This window comes from Plasmodium coatneyi, chromosome 12 (assembly GCF_001680005.1).
Source record: "Plasmodium coatneyi strain Hackeri chromosome 12, complete sequence".
Taxonomy (NCBI): Eukaryota; Apicomplexa; class Aconoidasida; order Haemosporida; family Plasmodiidae; genus Plasmodium; species Plasmodium coatneyi.
In genome coordinates this window covers 4795180-4812794 of record NC_033567.1, presented here as the reverse complement: position 1 = coordinate 4812794, position 17615 = coordinate 4795180, and the positions used below count along the sequence as shown (strand labels likewise).

Genomic DNA, 17615 nt, shown 5'->3' with positions numbered 1-17615 from the left:
TTACTGCGAAACCTTTTTTTCTCCTTTTTTCATGCATTTTTTAATACCAAAAAAATTAACCTATTATTCCATTTCTTAACTGTTGAACGTATCAAAGTGACATCCTTCTCAAAATTGGCAACTCATTTTTCCCCTTCCATTGACCAATATCTACTTTGCTTATTTGCCCTCATTTGCTTATATATATTTATATGTATACAAAACGTTTTTTTTCACGCTTGCGTATTTTACCGACAATCATGTTTAGCAGCTGTGCCAAAATTAAATCTCGCAGGGGTGCTGAAAAACTGCGCATAATTAAACACCCTATGAGTTCGAAATTTTCGCGCTTACGCCATTTTCTGCCTTCATTTAATTAATTTTATTTAATTACGAAAAAAGACTTGAAAAGTGTGCATATGCATATACATTTGCGATGTATACAAATATTCTACGCGTTGTATGCATTATCTGCATGTGCTAGCTTTTCATGTGTATAGCTTTTTTTTAAGGCCAACCCTACAACGCTATTTTAAAAATATCCACATACGGCAAGGCGAACTTTCCGTGTACATAGGAGAAAAAAAAAAAAAAAAAAAAAAGTAGTTGCAATTTTAAAAGGAAAAAACGGCATTATAATACACCACGCCAAATGTAAAATATATTGTAGAACAAGGGAGGGGTTACTCCACAAGGGAAAGCTCGCGCTGCACATAGTTGTTACAAAGTAGGAGAAGCATCCCCGTTTAACCCCCATTTTAGAGTAACCGCAAATGAAATAAATATACAGCCATACGAAAAGGCTAATCAAAAAACCGTACTGAAGAATAATTCTGCACCGTAGAAGGTACACCAAGAAAAAAACAAAACTTCCCATCTGTGTGCGCTGCAAAATATTCACACCATAGCGCTAATCCCTAGGAGGGGAAAATAAAAAGACAAACAAACAAACAGAATAAAATTTTCCAAAAAAACGAAACATCATAAATGACAAACATCCACTATCTAGAGTGAAAAAATACGACGCGCACACAGTACAAACGTATATATGAAAAATGGAGAAGGCCACAGTTAAGGGAAGCTTATTCGATGACGATGTGGACGTCAACGATTATGATGTTATGCGCAGAAGACTTGACTTCCTGCAGGGAGAAATGACCATGCCACCGAACAGCATGAAAAGTGTTATTGACAAAACAGCTGCTTTCGTTAAAAAAAATGGAAAAATATTCGAGCAAAAAATATACAAAGAGAAGGAAAAACAGTTCAGTTTCATAAATCCCTCGCACCCCTACTTTTACTATTATCAGTACAAGCTACATGAGCTATACATAGGGGCAGAGGAAAAAACTTTAATCCCCAAAGCCATTTTAGAAATAAAAAAAAGAGAAGATCTAAACAAAGCCAGTAATAATGAACACATATTAAAAATATGCGATTTTATAAAAGAAGACAATAAACAAGAAAAAAATAAAATTATTTATGCCATAAATGATCAGGCGAATCAGGAAATTGCACAAGAGAAAGAAGAAAAAATTGAAATAAAGGAAGATATATACACAGTTACAACTCCATTTATCAGCTCAGTCGACGTCGATTTAATCAAAACAACAGCGTTATTTGTTGCAAGGAATGGAAATCAATTTTTAAATGAACTCATAGACAGAGAAAAAAATAACAATCAGTATGATTTTTTGCGAGCAAATAATCTTTACTTTAATTATTTTTCAAAACTTATCGATATATATGTCAAATGCCTACTACCAAATGATGACATAATGGACAAATTAAAAAAATATTCCACGAATAAGAGCGATATTATAAACTACTCGTACAGTATTTACAATTTTAATATGAAAAAGAAAGAAGAAGAAGAAAGGAAAATGGAACAAAAAACAAAATGTGATACCTTCTACGATTGGACAAATTTCTCCGTTGTAGAAACAATTAACTTTGACGAAAATGACGATTATCTTCCCCAGTCCATTGACTTTAACAATGTCGAAAATTATGTTCTAAGTCAGCTATTCGATACGGATAAAAAGTACACAAATTTGGAAAAAATTAAAAACATCTCTTATCATGATAGCAATGTAAACAAAACTGTTTACGCAGATGACGACATGATGGAACGAATGGACAATGAAACATTTGATGCAGATACGGATAAGCAGTATACCGATCAAACAGGAGAGGAGGAATATTACGAAAATGGTGTGGGACAAATTAAAATGAGAGGTAAACATAGTAATGGATACGAGGAGGAATCCTTAGATAGCTCCCAAGAGAAGGAAAACGTTGCCGGTAAAAAACACGTTAAACATGTCCCAAAAGGAAGAAAAATGAACGAAGAAAATAATGGCGAAGAAGGCGATAACACATTAGGTGAAGAACAAGTTGAAGAGAGGAAGGTCGACGATGATAATGATGACGATGATGAAAATGAAGAAAGAATCATAGTTGTAAAGAATTACGAAAAATCAAAAAAACATCGCCTAAACAATCAAAACGTGCACTTGTGCCCAATCACAAATCAACCAATTGACATCAACGATATGACGAAACATTTGAAAACGCTATTATTGGACCCGCAGTGGAAGGAACAGAAAGATAAGCTATATGAAAAGGCAAAGAAGGAAGCATCCTTCACGCCCCTTGAAGACATTGAAGGAAATTTATCTCTTTTTGTCATTAACAGACCAGATCTTTTTGGCTCCATTGACGAAGAAATTAATGAACACACATTAAATGAAAATAAAAAAAACACCAAGAATATGAAGACTAATAAGAAGGAGGAAGACGTCTACAGTTATATTCATAATATTTACAATAAAATTCTGCCTGGGCCATCAATGGCCCACTTCCCGCAAAATGCAGACAGTATGAAAAAGGACTCCGCTGATCAAAAAAGTAAAAAACAAAGAAAAGGTTAAGGATTAAGTAGGCGAATACGTTTGTAAGCAGTTTGCTTCATCGGTCACCCAAAACGGTTTTGTTTTATACACCAGTTGGAGGTCACCAATGAAGATTCGTCGCGTCTATAAAACTGTGAACAGGAATGGGCTATTTTTACAATGCCAACAAAAAAAAAAAAAAAAAAAAATGGCTACATTCGCAGCTATATAGCTAATTTTTTTTTTTTTTTTTTTTTTTTTTTTTTTATTTGTGTGCAAAGCTTTTTTGAGTAATAAAAAAAGCTAGCTATCCTATGGTGGTTATTTTGCTTACTTCGCAACATGGCCACTTGCCACGTTGCCTTTCTCCACCTTACCACTTCGCCCCTTATGATTTGCCCCCCCCATTGCTCTTTAATTTAGTTTAGTGTAATTTTTTTTGTCCCTTCACAAAATTTTAACTCTTTTTCGTTTGTTCATCATTTTTTGGTATATAAACTCCCTTTAAATAAAAATCTATCCGTTCCCCATCAGTCACGTCAATGCAGTATTTTTTTGTTACGTCGCTCTTGCTGGTTGGCCTGCGTCGATAGGGCGAAAAATGTACACGCAGCATTATTTACATACATGCATAGTTAAAATGCGGGAAGATAAGTACTAAAAGGATAAAAAAGAAAAAGGACTTACGTGAATGTTACTATAATGTAATCGGGAAACAGAAAAGGGTTATTCCAATTTTCGTCTTTTCCAAGGTTCACATCATGCATGTCGTACGTCTTTCCAAATAGGATGTCTTTCGTTTTACTGAAGTGGAATACTTTGTTATCGGCGCCTTTTAAGGAGTATGAATTATGCTTCGTAAAAATAAGAAAAGAAGAAAAAGATAATATTTCTATGTGTGAACGTTTCAACGTGATGTTTGCAAGAGGAAACGAATTATTTTTTCGTATTTTTTTCCTTCTTTTTTCCAAGTAGTACTCCGCTATGTTGGTCGTCCTCCTTCACGGCCCACGTGGCGGGAAATTTCGTCGTGTTAAACAAAAACAGACAAAGTTTGTACACTTTTAATTCACTAAAGCTGATGGAAATAAAATAGACGCTGTTCCTCATTTCAATTTCGCTATATATTATTTTTCCCGCCTTTATTTTGTCAGAAAGATTACTCTCAATTTCGTTCAGCTCTTTGCAATTTTCAATTTTCTGATTTTTCCTTTTCAAGTTGTTGAACTCTCGAAATATGTGCTGGTTCTCTTTGATGATTAGAAAGGGCACGTTATAATGACATTCCACACAAAACCTTTGTTGCCTTTTACTTGTTAAATATTGGAATGTTAAAAAATCCTCTTGTATGTGCTTTTTCTCTAATTTATTTTTCATGGGCAAACTACGGTTTCGATCATTTTTTAGTTCGTTCTTCAGCTTCAGCTCATCTACTTCTAGCTTTACGCAGACCTTACCTTTGCTCTTAATGTGGTACTGAAAAGGGGGCGCACACGTGCAAGGGGGGTATGTATACTCACATATATATACAACACATATATGCACATGCACATCCATATAGTCGAGAGGGCAATCCCTTCGTGGACTCCCCAACTTTCAAACGAACAAAAATTTTAGTTCACACAAAACTGACAAAGCAGTAATGTCTCATATGGGCAGCATTTTTTTTACAATTTTCGTGTTGGAATGGTCAAACTCCTCGTGATCTATGTAGACATTTTTTATTTGAAGGAACTTTTTCGTGTATATGTACGAGTAAAAAGGAATGTCCTGCTGATTGCAAAAATACAACTTGAGATTTTTGTTTCTCAAAAAAATCTGATCAAAGTATTCATTTACTTCGTTCACGTCTTCATATAATATGTCATTAATCACTCCACTTTTGTACATTTTATCAATTCTTTTGTACGCCTTTTTGTTGAAATAATTCAAATCGAATTTTACCCTCTTGTCGTAAGAGCTATCAAAAAATAAGAAAAAAAGCGAAATGGATGAATTAAACACCGCTGTTCATATGTGCTATGTGTTTTAAATAGGTCCCCATTTAATTGCTTAAATTGTCACTGTAGGATATGCCATGGGGTCTACGTTTGTCTACATGTCTATTCGTATTTACGCGCGCGCTCATGTGTATGTTTATCCTTCCCCTTGGCGTACTTCCTTCGATACGCGCCCTTATCTACTAAATTTGCCTCTTTTAATTACATTTTACTATTATGTAGTAGCGTGATTCTCGGCTTTTCCACATTAACCGATAGGTAAAACTGCAGAGAGAGCAACTTTTTTAATTTTTCATTTAAAGCATCGCAAGCAGTTTCACTTTTAACTTCAGAGATGGCATTCACCGAATTGGCATAGTTATAATTGCAGTCAATTTTGTATAAATGCTTCCCTTCCTTATGTAAAACGTTTTCCAAAAATAGTTTCACCTTTGTTTTCTCGTTTTTTTCCATATACTTGTTCGCACACTCAATTCTTATTTCGCTCCCTTCATCAGTCATGTTTTCCATGTTTGCCATGTCTCCGATCTCTGCGGTGTCGGACGAGTGGGACGGATCTTCCGTTGTGTCACCATCCCCGCATCCGTTTTCATATTTTTCAGTTGAATCTTCGTCAATCATCTTCTCCCTTTTACACTCTCTTTGTGTCGATGCTTCCCCATCTGCTACAACATTTTTTCCTTTTCCCGCCCTTTCATTCCTAATGTGATAAAATTTACTGAAAGTGTAATGGACCCTTTTCTTCAAATTGGACGAGTTAAATATGTCGATTTCCTTCGGTTTTAATATTTCTTCAAAACACTTGCATATTTTGTCTACTTCTTCGTTTCTGTTATTTCCGTTTAGCTCTTCGAATTTTTTTAAAATTTCCTTATTTATAAAAATAGAATTAAGAAAAATGCATTTATCGCCATTTTCGTTTCCCTGTGTGGGCTCAACAAGTGCAGCGATTTAATTTGGGAGGCAATAAATATTTTGAAGACTCTTTCGCTTTTGCTTAAATTCAACGTAATTTTATCCTCATACAAATTGACATTGTCTGCATGCAAGTGGAGTTTTATAAAGGAACATTTCATGGAACTTAATACATTTTCGAATTGGAAAAAGTCCACAAAGAAGTTACTTCTTAAGCCAAAACAGTATTCCCTCTTTTCGCGTAGAACGTTACTCAAGTACTGATAATAGCGATCTTCCTTTTTTTCATTTTTCCCTATATATGCAGCGCTCAAGTGTTTTAATTTGCTGCACTTTCCAAAATCCACGCTGTCTAAATTGACCGCCTTATTGCTCGCACTTTCTCCTTTACCCAATTTGTATTCTTTTACAAAACGGGAAATTCCTGGCCACTCCTTCCTCATAATTAAATTATCTATGCAAATGTGAAATGCTTCATTTAAGCTGTCATTTATGTGCGCAGGCGAACGCAGCTTCAGGCGAAGGTCATATTTGTTCTTATTACTTACTATTACGTATATGGTGCCATTTTCTTTATTCAACTCGTAGCAGTAGCTTTTGAATAAGTTTGTAACTTCATCTACAGGGTGACATTTCCCCTCCTCGTCCATTTTCGCTCGTTTTATTTTGTCTCGTTTTACAATGTTCTGCTGCTCCCCCTTGAATTTTTCCCCTTCTCGATCCTTTTCCACGTCGTGCATATCTGTGATTTCCCCCCGTTCGTACTTAAAGTTCAGTTCGCGCTTATTTTTCCTTACAAAATCGATAAAATTGTAATCGACTTTATTGTTCAGCCCGTGTAGAAGTTTATGCACCCACACAAGTTTCTGCACCTCCTTATTTGCCCTTATGTTTGTATGTTCACCCTTATCATGGGGTAAATCACCACCATCCATACTTAAACCTTCCTCGTCAATTATTTCATTCGGAGGTTTTTCTTCTTCCCCTCTTTCTTCCACACCATGTGTATGTTTTTCCCTTGTGCTTACTCCCTCGCATATCATTTCCTCTTCTTCAAATGTTGACTCCATTTGGAGCACAAAATTTTGAAACTGTACCAGCACATTTTCATCAAAATTGGGGGGGAAAAACTTCTTCATTTGCTTGAAATATTCATTGATTGTTTCTTCCCACATTTGGTCATCCTTTTTTTCTCTTTTTATAAAGTGCAGTTCTTCCATAAGTTCGTTTACAAATGAGTCTGTCGGGTTTGTCTTCGTTTCCTTCTCCCCCTCTGTGTCATTTCCTACACAAGTAGTGGCCCCCTTTTCGCACCATCCCCCTTCACATACGACCATTTTGGCATAACTTAACAAAGATAGCAATAAGTCTTCTTCCCTAATTAGGACAAAATCAAATGTGTGTATGGCAAAATAACAAGACACTTTTATAACCTCTCGATAATGAAAATAGTTCAATTTTACGAGAAATTTCAATTTTACAAAATTGTTATCTTTCGTTATTCCATCATCGTGAAAAAGCAGCAATCTAAATTCGTGCGTTTTGCTTTGATTTCCTTTTACTTCGTTTGAGTGACAATCCGCCATGATGATACAGCCGTGTATTTGGGTACCTTCTTCCATGCAATGTTCTCCCTTCATATATTCTACGCCGTTATTCATTGCACAGCAGTGCTTTTCCTCTTTTAATTCTCCCCCATTTTGGTAATAAAAACCCTTGTCCTTTTCCCTTTTCACGTTATTAACCTTCGCAAATGTGTAGAAGTCTTCATAGTAGCAATCCAACTTGGGCGTACAATTCCAAACCACCGCATATTCCTTTTTATGATAATTGTATTCAAATTCGTTTTTGCCCCCTTGGCACATTTCATAAGAAATGTCTAACTCGTTTAAATTTTTTACCTTCACGTGGAATGTGTCGCTGCATATTCCTACGTAATTCTTTGCCCTGTTCGTTTTAGCAGGGCTAGTACTAGCTAACTTTTTGTCATGCTTTATTTTTACGCTTCCATTTTTGCACTCTCCCTCAATTAAGATGTCTCTTCGAAATGCATTCCAATTTATCTGCAGGGGAAATTAGGAGTAGTGGGATGTTAACCGGGGGCGCAAAGGAGAAGGGGCAAATGGGGGACCACACCTATACACCCCAATAGGCACTACTACAAATGATGGCAATATTCTGTTTAGTCATTTTTTTGCGTCATTTCTTAGCCCCTCGCTGGGGATCAGAAAAATGCCCCACTGCACATGCAGCAGCGCATATCCCTCTTTGCATTACCCTGAGGAGGGGACTTATACTTCCCGCATGCGGGAGGAAGACGAAAAAGAGGAAAACCGTCTCTCTTAACGGAAGCAATAACAAATTGGATGGGTACATCAAAAGGTGCTCCCCAAACTCTGGCTTGTTGTTATGTATATACAAATCTTTATCTGCATGATATTTGTAAATTCCTTGCAAGTTGTCACTAAAGTGTTGGCAACGAAAAGGTTCTTCCATCATATTAACCATTTTTCTATTTTCTACAATGTATTTTTCCTGACCAAACTGGTAAGAATAGCCATTCCCGTCGGTACATGCTAAAAATTTATTCTCAAAAAAGTGGATGCAACAATCGTATTTAAAGGAACACCTGCACAAGTTGCATTGGTACCCGTCACCCTCCTGCTTAACACAACTCTTGTCTATTTCTTCTTCTAAAAAGAGAAGAAAGTTTCTCCTAAAATTGTTAAGCAGGTCATCGCGTTTCATTATGCTCTTTTTTTTGCCCTTATTTTTAAAGGCAGACAAATAAAGCATATACAATGTGACGAACCCGCACTTCTTCCCAAACGTCTGGCCCAACTTTATCAATTTTAAGTCTTTATCTAAATTTTCAATTTTCACCATATTGCAAAAACAGTAATGGGAGTAACTATTGCGGAAGACGAAAGAGTCTCTACTTATTTGGATCCCTTTGCACTTGGTCAATATTCTCCCCTTAACTTTCTTTTCTAGCATATATTTACCCATGTAAAAAATTATTTTCATGTTCATTTCGTGGTATCCGTAATGATTCACTAGAAAATATAAAATGATTTTTTTTTTCTCATGTGGTTTTAGGCAGTATTCCCCTTCTTCAACTTTGAGAATGTTTACACTTTTATTCTTTACCTTTTTTGTCCACTCCTTACCCCCATCGGGTTGTTCTTTTTCCTGCCTTTGCAAAATTGCCCCATTTTCCTCTTTTTCCCTCCTAATCATTTCATTTGCCGTATTTTTAACCAACACGTACACGCTAACCGCATCACTGTTTCCCCTTTCGTAAAAATATTTTACCAACTTTTTATTCAAATTGAAAATGTGTTCTCTGTCTGGGGGGATACTCGCTTCCTCGCCAGTTTGGCCCCCTTTCATACTTTTCTTACTTAACATTTGATCTGTTCCTTTATCAGTGTTTCCATTTTTGTCATCCGGGCTATTTTCTGCCCCTTCGCTTATTTTTGTTTTTCCCCGATCAGTGCTGCGTCTACTCTGCGTGATGCTCTCTTCGCCCCCCTTTTTAGCTGATCCTATGTCACGCAGCACATCTGCGTAGTTGTAATAACATATCTGATACGCTTCCTTGTCGGCAAAAGGGTAGTCCCCTTTCCGTCTATTCACTGCTACATCGTCGAGAATTCCCCCTCCGGTAGGCGTTTCTTTTTCTTCTCCTTCCAACGCGTTAGTGTTTTCCCCTTTAGACAAACCATCCAAATGACTTAAATTTTCAAAGCAATAATTAACATAAAAATCGCTTCCATTTTTTATAGTAAAACTGGTCTTATATAAATGCAGCGGATTTAGCAAAAGGCAGTTGGTCAATTTTTTCGTCTTTACATGTACATTGGGCTTAATTATATTAGCATAGACATTCATACAAAAGGCGATAAATTTTTTTTTCTTGTTTTTCTTCCCAAAGTAGCTCTTCTTCTTATTTTGTTTTTTTTTTAAACTTTCATCTTGACTTATCTCGGAGTAGCTCGAACATGTGTCACCCTCTGGGGAAGACGAGTCTTCATACTTTGAAATGTCATTTTCGAATCGTTGGTTCCATTTTTTATTTTTAATTATTTTATTCTCCCTAACGCACACTAGAGGGAATCCGCTATTTTCCTCGCCCCCATTTTTTTGTATTTCTAACAAATCACCAATGGTTAAATCCGATCCCTTGCTCAAATTTTTTACCATCAAAAGGAAGCAATAATTTTTGTAATTTTCGTGTTTCTCTTGAGGCTTGAAAATGATATATATCTTTTGCCTCTTTTTATACGACAGGGTGAATTTTCTTGGGTATATATACACAGGGCACATTTTATTATTTTTTTTTCCCCTTTTTCCTTTCTTCCTCTCTTCCTCCTTCGGTGAGGATTTCCCCTCTGCTACTTCATCGTATAATAAATGTGGACACGTAACATCGAACGCCTCGTCGTAGTAGTACACCCCTTTGTCTTCCTTATCCAAAATGGTTTGCTTCTCCTCCATTTTGGAATTTGCCTTTACGTATATGTTACATGTCACTTTTAGGTCAATCAGCCCGTTGTTTAGGACCTCCACTTCGGCAACGTTGTACCCGCTGTTAACCTTAAATCAGTGGGGAAAGTACCCTTCGCGTGAATAACCAGTTCGTAGGGAGGAAACCCCCCTTGGGTTATAGCAGCACGAAGCTAAGCACACATGTGTAGCACAACATTTGCTGAACTGTGCATGACTACCTGGATGTCCGGAAACCTAATCGAGTGCAAAGAACTGCTGTAGAAAAAGTAACTCAAGTTGTCTCTTTTTCCCCCTTGCAGGTATTCTGCTACCTTCCGTTCATAACACTCCCCTGTGTAAAATACGACAAAAAAAAGAAAATGTGTTCTTCTGCTACTGCGCCCATAGCTTGATCCATATTTTGAGAAAATCATAGCATAAAAAAAAGGAACAAAGGAAAAGGAGAACCCACCTGGCACATTCCCATTTATATGTACCAAATTTAAGAGCAGCGGCTCCACCAAGGCTTTAACGCAAAACGGAAAAACGTTCATTTGGTTCCAGTTCAAAAAGTCACATTTTCTTTTGTCCTGCAGTTCGCCAAAGTTGCACTCGATGTCCGTTACGATCAGGTAATCCTTCTCGTAAGGTCCTATTTTGCCGCTTCTGCAGGAGTGCATACATAAGAAAGCATTTGTAAACAGGAGTAAAAATATATGTATAGACCCAACGTACGCGAATTCACCTTCCGATAAATCTTTTAAAACTATGACTCCCCTCTCACACAGACTGAACACCCTTCTTAAAGACAAAACGAACAACGGAAAAATGCAAAATGCCTATTCTCCACTCATACCTAAACGCAAAGGTAACGACCTTCTCCTCTGCCCTTTTCAAATTCAAATAATAACAATCTTGCAAAATATTTTCAAAATATAGTTTCTCAAAATTATGGGCCAAATATTGGTATAAGTAGAGAAAATTCTGAGAATAACTTTTTACATTATTAAATGTGTAATACGTGTCTTCCTTTTCCTTCACCTGAATAATTTTTCCAGCTCCGTTATTTGCCCCCATTTGGGGAACTTCCCTTGAATCTTCCTTCTTTTTTATGAGCAAATTTAATATGTTTTCCTCCCTTTCAATTTTCTCCTTTTTCTCGTAAAAGGTAAATAGCTTCCTCGGTAATATCAGCACGTTGGTTTCTTGTCCTTCGTTCTTGATATAAAATCTGTTCCATTGGGGAGGGTATAAAATGCGAAGAAAAACAGTTAATTGGGTAGACATAAAAAATGGTTAGAGGTCTATGGAGGTGGTGGAGAACTGTCTTGGGGACCCCACAACACGTTCTTTCATTCATTCCAATTTTTTTTTCCCAAATTGATTACGATTTTTTTTTCTTCTCGTGAGACCGAATGGGCCCAAAATTTAAAATTTTATGGAACTTCATTTTTGGCATTGAGCGAAACGCTTTTATCTGCAAAGGGGTAACATCGCGATATGCCCTTTTTGTGGGATGCTTGCGAAAAGTGGCACATATATATATGCACATTTAGTGTACATTCGCTTGTTCTAGTTCCCCCTCTTTTTGTTTTTTTTCTAATTATATATACGTCTATCGTCTTGTTCCCGGCTTCCGACAGGATTTTTATTTGGTCCCTTTGATGCTTCAGGGTGAAAACGTTGTAACCTAATTTGATCTTCCCAATGGGGGGGAAAAAAAAGGGGTAAAAAATGTCGTGTATATGCCCTTACACAGGTTAATTATCACATTTTATGCAGATCATATTGATTGCTTCCTCCTTACCTTCAAGGAATGTCCAGGGGCTATTTGATTGTTCAAATTGTTCTTGGAATTCTCCTCATTTTTGTTGTACACATTAATTATGTCTTTTATGTAAAAGTGGCTTGTGGATGGTGGCACTATTATTACGTGCAGCAGCGTACTGCCTTTATTCGTGATTAGTAGGTCCCTCGTCGGCGTTTCATCTTTCGTTACGTCTGTAAAGTACTTCGTAGAGGGGTAGCAGCGTGTGCGTGTGTGTTCAGAGAGGTGTTCTTCTAAAGGTATTGCCCTACTTGCCTAACACATTTTTCCCTTATTATTTCCCCTTCTGAATAAAACCAGCTCCGCACATACGCAGCGAACGCCAACTTACTACTGTAGTGGGACTAATACACAAGTAGTCATTCAAGTCCTCCCCTTTGGACAAATTCAATCTGGGGTTCTTTAAATAATTAAGGAACGTGTTTTCCCTTTCTTGATATTTTTTTATTTCCTCCTTCTGTTCTTCGACTTCCTTTTTTAAATCTTCGTCTTTTTTTTTTTGTACTGCTTTTCCAATTTGAGCATATACTTTTTCATGTACTTATCTTTTTCTTCGCCGCTCAGCTTGCTGTTTTTCCGTTCGTAATTATGCAAGAAGGACAATAAAAAAAAAAAAAAAAAAAATGTATGTAAAATTTGCCTCAACAGATATTTACACAGTCATTTGACGATGCTTAATTTTTTTCTAAACAATGTTTACTATTTTTCAATTTTTTTCTGCTTCTTCAGCTTGTAGGACAGGGTTTCCTTTTCCTGCGATGAAAAGGGAAAAAAAAAGGAAAACATACCATCATTTTGAACACTAACAATGTTAAGTTTGTGGGTGTAAGGTATTTTCTTATTACTTCTATATTGAGAGGGGAGGTCACTTCACCCTTAGTTCCAGCCTTTAAACTGTCGCGCCCATCTGGGGTTACGTTATTATCTTCCTTTTTATTTCCTATATTCATAACAAGGTCGTCCATTCTCTGCTTCTTCATTATAAATCCTTTCATATCTTCTAAAAATTGGACACTTTTTTTGAGCCCCTTCATATGGCAACCATTCCCCTTTTCCGTTGAAAAAAATTCTGTTTTTTCAAGGGGAGATATTTCGCCTGTACTCTTTGGAAGATTGCTTTCGAAAATTTCATCATTTTTCAGGTTAGTTAACTTGAATTCATTTGAAGGGGGGAACATGCTATCTTTATCCTCTCTGTTGTTAGTTCTGCAATCCTCTGTGTCTCGTCGCTCCATTTCGCTTCTTCCCTTCTCTGCAATGTGTAACATTCGGACGAAGGCGTATTCATGAACTCACCTATATACAGTCATGCGAGTTCGTGTGAATGTGCATATGTATGTGTATTATGACCTTCACAAAACTGTCAAACTATTTGTATTACTTGTTCTGTTCCCATTATGAGGGAGCTTATCGACCTCCTTCTCAGTGAAGGACATTTCGTTAGCAGGCGCGTCATCATTTTGGTCCTTTTCAATATATCTAGTTTCTTCATTCACATCCCTTTCGGATGTCTCTATCAATTTCGCACCCGCCGTTTCGTCTTCTTTCTTTTCCTTTTTCAAACCCTTCTTAGAAGCTTTATCCTTTTTTCCCTTCTTTTTTTTTTCCATGTTTTATATTTCCATGTCTTTTAACCGCATCGACGGGGGCAACATGAAAACTCTCTCTCCAAAGTGGGCAAGAAGATTACTCATGCATAGACACCTATATTAATAACTACACAGTGACATTTCTGTTCCTATTCAAATGCGGTGATGGGTACATTTCCCTTTTTCAGCTAATTTTATGGTATGTAAATTTTTTTTTTTTTATCCATCAAATGTGTTTGTGCGTTTTTTTGAAAAATGCGCATATAAGATGGGCGAATAATTGCACAAAAAAAAAAAAAAAAAAATAGCAATAAAAGGCGAATAAAAAAGTGATGCGACATACAGAAGCGTAATAAATTGCCAATCAAACGAACAAAAAAAGAAGAGGAGTAATTAAAGAGAGGCATAAGAAAATCGCGTTAAAATCGTACGTGCTGTTGTGCCATACGTGTGTTTGACCTACATGGACGCACAATTTTAAAGGCATATTAGTGCCCAGCCACTATTGCAAAATGTCTACATGAGCATAACTAAAATGGTTGATACAAAAAAAAGTCGACAAATTGTTACTACGGAAAGTGTACAAAAGGGGAGTATTATCACCTGTATTTTTTTCACCCCCATTTGTAAGCGTATTCGCTGTAAAGCGAAGTAGAATGTCACTGCAAGACAGAACTATGAACTAACGTATCCTCCATCCCCCCAGGGGAGTCACCGTTTCTTCCTTTTTATGAACGGAAAAAACGACGTCAACTTGGGTTGACTGCTACCATTGGAATTTTTTACCCCCACAATATTAGCCTCTACAATTTGTTTCCGCGTGTGATTTGTCTTTTCGCCCCTTTTGGATATTTTTTTATTCCTGACCAAACAACGCTCATCAGATATTTTTAAAAAATTCAGCACTTCCCGCTGTAAGTTCAGGTACGGGTTGAAGATGTTCAGAATCCTCGTCTTTTCCTTCGGGTTATAAAACACAGTAGGAATTATATTACAAGGCTTGATAGATTTTACAAAACTTTCCAATTCTGATAAATTTGAATGTTCACTATAGGGGATTAAAAAAATGGAAATTTCATTTTTTTGATAAAAGGAATATTTTTTCACCCATCCTGTGGGGATAATATAATAGAATGAATCAAATTCCTTTTCGATTTCTTCGTCTATTAAATTTTTAAATTTATTTTTTTCAATTTTGGGGAATATATACGAATAATTTATGTCAACTATGTGGATCTGCGCTTCCAACTTATTGTCTGTTATTCTTTTTAACATACTTTTATTGTGTAAGAAGGACTGAATTATTGTTTTTTTTTTTTCATTCCTGAAGTGTATTTTCATGTTGCACGCCTCGGATACGCTTAGGTAAATTTTTTCCTTCCCCAGGTTGTAGGTTCCAAACATGAATAGGGTTCTTTTGGGGCGGTTTCCTTTCCCCTGTAAGTTCTTCTCATCCCTATCCCCCGCTCCATTGGTTTCGATCTTTTCATCGCTGTTTGTTTTACCCACTTTGCTTCCCCCTCCCTCGTCCTTATATTTATGCGCCCGGGTTCGTTTGCCCGTTTTAGCAAGGTTAGCCTTGTGTTTTTCCCCTGCCTTTACCGCGACGCCCACCGATACGGCAGAATCTTCTCTCACTTTCCTCTTACATATATAAATAATAAAATTAATCAAATACATCTGCGGCGCGAACAAATTATTTTTCGACAGGGCATAAGTTGTGTCCAGGTAAATGGTCCTTATATAATTTGAGTCTTCTTCCGATTCGTTCACGTCAGAAGGAGCATTTATTTCTTGCCCACCTGGACGATGTTCCAGCTTGATGAGATCACTAGCGCTTTCTTTTTTCGCTTTTACCACCGTCTTCTCTTCTTCAATGATATGCTCATGTGTAAATCGCGACTCGTTCACGTCGGTGTCCTCTTCCTTTTTTACCTTTCCGTTTTCTCCATTTATCCTATCGCACAAATGGTGAAGCAACTCCCTTTTTACCAAAACTGAGGAGTTGGTTCCGTTGGGACTGGTTTCATCTTTTAACTTTTCTCCATCAGAGATCGCGACGAAGCGAATGTTCTTTACGTTTTCCTCGTTAATTATCACGTCCTCGTTTAGCCTTTTATTCCCATCATGGAGAAGCAAAATGTCCACTTCGTTCTGATTAAAATATAGAGACAAATCTACGTAAATGAAAAAGTTAAAATAATTTTCCTTTTCAATGGAATCATACAAATAAAATTCCTTCCCCTCAGATTTAAGTCCGCAAATTAAATCTTCCACATTTTTTAAATAAGCTATTCTAAACTCTTCAAAATTTACAATGTATGTTTTTCCCTTATATATATTTAAATTTTCACTACTAAAATGGATGTTATACGGATTGCCCTTCCAGGAGAAGCTCGTCTTCACCCCGGTGGACAACTCCCCTTTGTTCGCTTGTTCCTCCGAGTTTGTAGGAATCAATGTTTGCAATTTGTATTGCTGTCCATCTTTTTCATTCCTTTTACAATTTAGCACTTTTTTTATCAAAAAGGTATGAACATTGGAATAGCGGAAATCGCCTGTGTGTATGATTTTTGTTCCATTTGCAAATTCAAAATAAATAATTACAGATCCAGGACAATGATTTGCGTCGATAAAAATTATTTCGAAATTGAAAAGACGGTAATTTTTATTAATTTTTAAATTGTGTATATATTTTTCATTTACCCCAATTATGTTTGTTAACAACTTTTTCGTTATGGTTGACGAGAAGACGTTTTCGTGGAAGTATTTATTTATGTTGGTGTAATGATCTGCGTGGAAATGAGTCAAGAAATATATCTTCGTGATTTTTTTTTTTTTTTCTTCTTCTTCGTCTAACAGGGGAGAAACAAGCATATTTCAAAGATATATTTCTACACAAAGGTGATGTTCACCGGGGAAAATTGGTGCTAGAACAGGTGCTTTTTTCCCCCTACTCATCATAGTCATGAGGGATACGACTGTATCAGAATGGGTGTGCAAAACATGTGTTAGTAACTATGTGCATAGAATCACACACGCAGGTGCTCGTACCCCTTTCTCCATACCTGTGACTCTTTCGTTCTTCCTGGTGTAGGGGAATTTATCTACGATAATGAGCGGGTCATTCTGAATCACATGTATGTTATCCTCAACCATTCTGTCAACTTTTCGACCCCACCTTTTTTAAAAATGTTCCAGCTTCTTTTCCTGTGCGTTCTGTCTCCAACGATATATGTTCCCGCGATGTGAAACGAAAGGAACGAAACAAACGAATGGAAAGAACGAAACGAAAGCGTACCGCGTAAGCATTTGTTACATCTTTGCCCCCAATCAAGTCCATTGTTCATCCCATCCCTGAAGGAATACCGCGTTATAATGCGAAGAGTTTTGTCATTTTTTTTCCTTTATAATGAAGAATCACAAGTTTTGCATGACAAACGGGAGGGGACCTAACACACTACATTTTGTTCATTCCGCACATACACAAATGTATATGTTTTTATGTTAACATTCTTACCACTTGGCGTTGCTCATCATTTTCTTTGTTTGGCCAAAAGAGCATAACGGGACAAACTGGGCAAGATGAAACAATTTGATTTACCCCTTTTCATTGTCGTAATATTTTTTTAGCTTTATGGACTGCATTCAGTAGTGTCCGCGCTGATCACCGTTTTTTCCACACAGGGGTTAAGCACCCTTTTTTATATTGCCAACCACATGGGAAGAAAGCAAAAGCAGTTTTGTTCTTTGACCCCTTTTCGCTTTAAATGCATTGTGGCCGCACTTCAGATGAGAAGGAATGAACATTTAATTTGTTTATCAGAAATGAGGGGCAATACAACATCGCGGTTAGGCGTTCACGTGTACATACATATATACATACACCCCTATGTATGGGGGAAGCATCATTTTTTTT

At 36.8% G+C, this 17615-nt stretch overlaps 3 protein-coding genes across 3 annotated transcripts; 1 reads left to right on the top strand and 2 right to left on the bottom strand.

Moving 5' to 3' along the window:
- Positions 1-1034: 1034 nt before the first annotated feature.
- Positions 1035-2912, top strand: PCOAH_00047400 (RNA-binding protein; the record flags this gene model as incomplete). The annotated part of the gene is made up of 1 exon (XM_020061523.1): positions 1035-2912. The coding sequence occupies one exon, from the start codon at positions 1035-1037 to the stop codon at positions 2910-2912; it is 1878 nt and encodes a 625-aa protein (XP_019916125.1).
- A 418-nt stretch (positions 2913-3330) lies between these two features.
- Positions 3331-13717, bottom strand: PCOAH_00047390 (Uncharacterized protein; the record flags this gene model as incomplete). The annotated part of the gene is made up of 16 exons (XM_020061522.1): positions 3331-3454; positions 3561-3727; positions 3852-4349; positions 4545-4833; positions 5079-5797; positions 5857-7851; positions 8030-10387; positions 10519-10945; positions 11136-11510; positions 11668-11756; positions 11893-11979; positions 12087-12290; positions 12439-12535; positions 12808-12860; positions 12953-13359; positions 13489-13717. The coding sequence occupies 10 exons, from the start codon at positions 11736-11738 to the stop codon at positions 3331-3333; spliced, it is 7023 nt and encodes a 2340-aa protein (XP_019916675.1).
- Positions 13718-14407: 690 nt separating this feature from the next.
- PCOAH_00047380 (DNA repair metallo-beta-lactamase protein) lies at positions 14408-16855 on the bottom strand (the record flags this gene model as incomplete). The annotated part of the gene is made up of 2 exons (XM_020061521.1): positions 14408-16488; positions 16765-16855. 2 exons carry the CDS (start codon positions 16853-16855, stop codon positions 14408-14410), a joined length of 2172 nt encoding a protein of 723 aa, XP_019916921.1.
- Positions 16856-17615: the final 760 nt, after the last annotated feature.